Here is a 3,121-nt window from a genome sequence, read left to right as displayed (position 1 = left end):
GTCATGGAGAATGCTTCCCACTAGAGTGAAAGACTCGCAGTCCCAAGTTACCCACACCAGGGAACTCGCAGCGGCGAGCGCGGGGCGCGAGCTACAGTCCCGGCAGCCTCAGCACCGGCTCGGATCCTTCCGCCCCGCTCCCTCTCGTCTGTCCCCGCGGCCCGGTGCCCAGCAGCTCCCCACCCAGAGCCCGAGCTAGATCTCCTTTAGAGTCCGAGGTCCATCTTCTTATCCTGTGCCCGGAGACGGGCCGCTGCAGGCTCCACAGGAGAAAGGGACTTTTTGAGAAGAAAAGCGGAGGCAGACGATGAAGGGAAGGCGAGCTCAAGTAGGTGATTTTCGCGCGCTTTGTCGCGGGGGGTTGTGGGTAGCTCGCCGGGAGGGAAAAGAAAACCCCGAAGCCGGTCGCGCCGCCCGTCGGGCCGGAGGGGATGTTCGAGGACGAGCCCCACGCCGAGGGGGCAGCGGCGGTCGCCGCGGCCAGGGAGGCGCTACAGGCCCTGTGCCAGGAACTGAACCTGGACGAGGGAAGCGCGGCCGAAGCCCTGGATGACTTCACCGCCATCCGCGGCAACTACAGCCTAGAGGTGAGCGGCGGCAGGTGGGCGGCGGCCCCGACCCTCGCAAGGCCCCACCCCCGGCCCGCCCCCGCCCCAGCCTATCGGGCGGTGGGAGTTCCCCCACCTTCGAGGGTCTCTGAGGAGTGTGGGGAGGGAAGGATGGGTGTAGCTCGGCCATCCCACCCATTTGTTTTGAGGCGGGAAACCGAAGCTCAGAAAAGGAGCTGCTGGTTCTGAGTCCTGCGCTGCTCCGGGATTCCCTAGGCTCCAGACTTTCAAACTTGATTTCTGCGCGCCGCCCAGCGCCTCAAACGGCACGGTGCTGCCGTTAAGTCGATCAGACTTGATCCAGTGGTAAAACGAATTGCTCATCGCTGCCTAGCCCTTTGATTATGTCTCCCCCACCTCTTTGAAATGCTATTGGATCCCCATTCCACAGAAGGAGAAAGTGGGGTCGTAAGAAGTTAACTTAGCGCCCCAGGTGACGCAGTTTGCCGTGCAGCCTGGCTCAACAGTATGAGCCATTTAACTTCACTTCTCCGTTCCTCATTCAAGAGTAGCAGTTAGTTCATGTATACCATGCACTGTAGTTTGATCAAAGTTCAGCACACAAAGCTCTTCTCAACCCCATGTTCCTCTCTGCTAGGCCGCTGCCCTGATGATTGATGCGGTGTCTGGCTCTGAATAAAATAAATGGTGCTTGTTATCATTATTAGATATCCCCAGTAACTTTTATATATATTTGTCTTCTCAGCAGGGTAGTGACTACTGTACCTGTCTTCCTGGAGGTGTTACCATTCAAGATTGCGTTTTAGAGGATTAGAGTCCCTTTAGTATAGAAACCCAGATTGGTTGTAAGTAGAAGAAGTAGACTTGTGTTAGCGTGCCTGTGGAATTCATGACCGTGGGTTCAGCAGACCAAGAGTGTTTGGGGGAAAATTACATTTGTCCCGAGCATGAACAGACTTGTCATTCCACAAACAGTATAATATTATTTTCATCACGTAGTCTAGAGCCGATCATAGGTTATGTGCAAATGCATTGCCATTTTAAATCAGGGACTTGAACATCCTTGGATTTTGGTACCTTCTGGGGTACAGGAGCTATTCTCCAGGAGTTATCAAGACAGACTATTTCCCCATCTAACTCAGATATTCAAAAGCTTTCATTATACACGTGGGTGGGATTCATGTATAGGATTCCTCTGACTCAGACTGCCAGTGACATAATTGTTGGGCAGGCAGGGAGTTGGAAATAGGGAGTGACTGTTGTGCATGTGTCTGTGCTCCTATGAGAGAAAAGTCCCTGAGACCGGCTTACATGTTTTCAGGAAAAGGCAGAATAGACTTAATAAGAGATAGTGATCTACAACAGAAGGTTCATAATCGCAAAACAGAGAGAATCTGAACGTGGGAGAGCTGGGGCGCTGGCCCGGTGGATAACGTGCTTGCTGAGCAAGCATGAGGACTGGATCCCCAGCGGCCACGTACAAGGCCGGCACAGTGGTCATGTGGTCTGTAACCTGGGGGTTACAGGGATTGAGGCATGGAGGGGTGAAGACAGGCAAGTCTCAAGGCCGCTCTGGCCTGCCAGCCCAGCTGAAATACAGAGCTTTGGGTTCAGTGAGAGACTCTGTCCTACAAGGTTGAGAATGATATATGAAGTCAGCCAGCATCTGACTCTAGCCATCACTGATGCATACAAGAATGGGTGAGCATATGAACATACATGTGCACATACATGCACACACACATATGCTATACAAAAAAGTAAAAGAAATTTTAATGACATCTCAGTTGAAAATATGTTGATTTTTTTTTTTTTTGACACACTAGAAAAGCGTTCTGATCTCCCAGGCCTTATTTGATCTCCTCAAATAAGCATGGTTGAATACAGTGTATGTCCAAGTCACTAAAACTAGATGCTTGTTTCAAACTCTTAAGCATGTTAAACTCAGTTCAAGTTGTGTGCTTTCTGTAGGTCACTTTGCCTGAACTATTTCCCTCTCCTATGACTCCAGAGAAGGGTGATGGTCTAAATTCTAAATCCATCCATAGTTAGGCAGAGTTGATTGACACTTAAGTCTGCTTTAGAAAGCACTTCTATATGAATTGAGTTTGGGAGTATTCTGTCCTATATTTTGTTTCTTCTTGTTCCTTTTCTTTTAGTTGTTGGTGAAAGGCACTTGGTTACAGTAAAGGCATCTTCCTCCCTCTGCTGCCCCCTAAGAATCCTCGCCACAGACTCTGCCCCCATCTAAGTCACCACAGGAGCCCTGCTGACATTTTCCCTCCACTCTCCTAACTCACACTTTCTGTTAGTTTGCTACTTAGCAGTTTTAAATCTTCCTTTGTGAAGTCTTTGTTGAATTCTAGTCAAAGTCAGTTACTACATAGTATTTCCCGCATTTTCTCTTCGATTCTTATAACCTATATTTTTAAATCAATTATAGAGAATAGTTTCTGTTTTTTTTTTTAATTGGTAGTTTCTGTTTCTTTTCTTAGCTTTAGAGTTGGAGATTTAGAACTATCTCTGGTTTTGTTCTGTTGTTTTAAGCACAT

The 3,121-nt window shown here is 49.0% G+C and overlaps 1 protein-coding gene across 1 annotated transcript in view; it reads left to right on the top strand.

The window, feature by feature from the left end:
• Positions 1-431: 431 nt before the first annotated feature.
• The window catches only part of Rbl1 (RB transcriptional corepressor like 1), a 66,198-nt gene continuing 63,508 nt past the window's right edge, over positions 432-3,121 (top strand). Inside the window, exon 1 of the mRNA XM_028782024.1 lies at positions 432-587. Coding sequence (XP_028637857.1) covers positions 432-587 — 156 coding nt within the window. The remainder of the gene's footprint in view (positions 588-3,121) is intronic.

Source organism: Grammomys surdaster, unplaced genomic scaffold (assembly GCF_004785775.1).
Source record: "Grammomys surdaster isolate TR1022 unplaced genomic scaffold, NIH_TR_1.0 677, whole genome shotgun sequence".
Classification (NCBI taxonomy): Eukaryota; Metazoa; Chordata; class Mammalia; order Rodentia; family Muridae; genus Grammomys; species Grammomys surdaster.
Note: the sequence above shows the minus strand (reverse complement) of the source record. Positions and strands in the feature narration are given on the sequence as shown.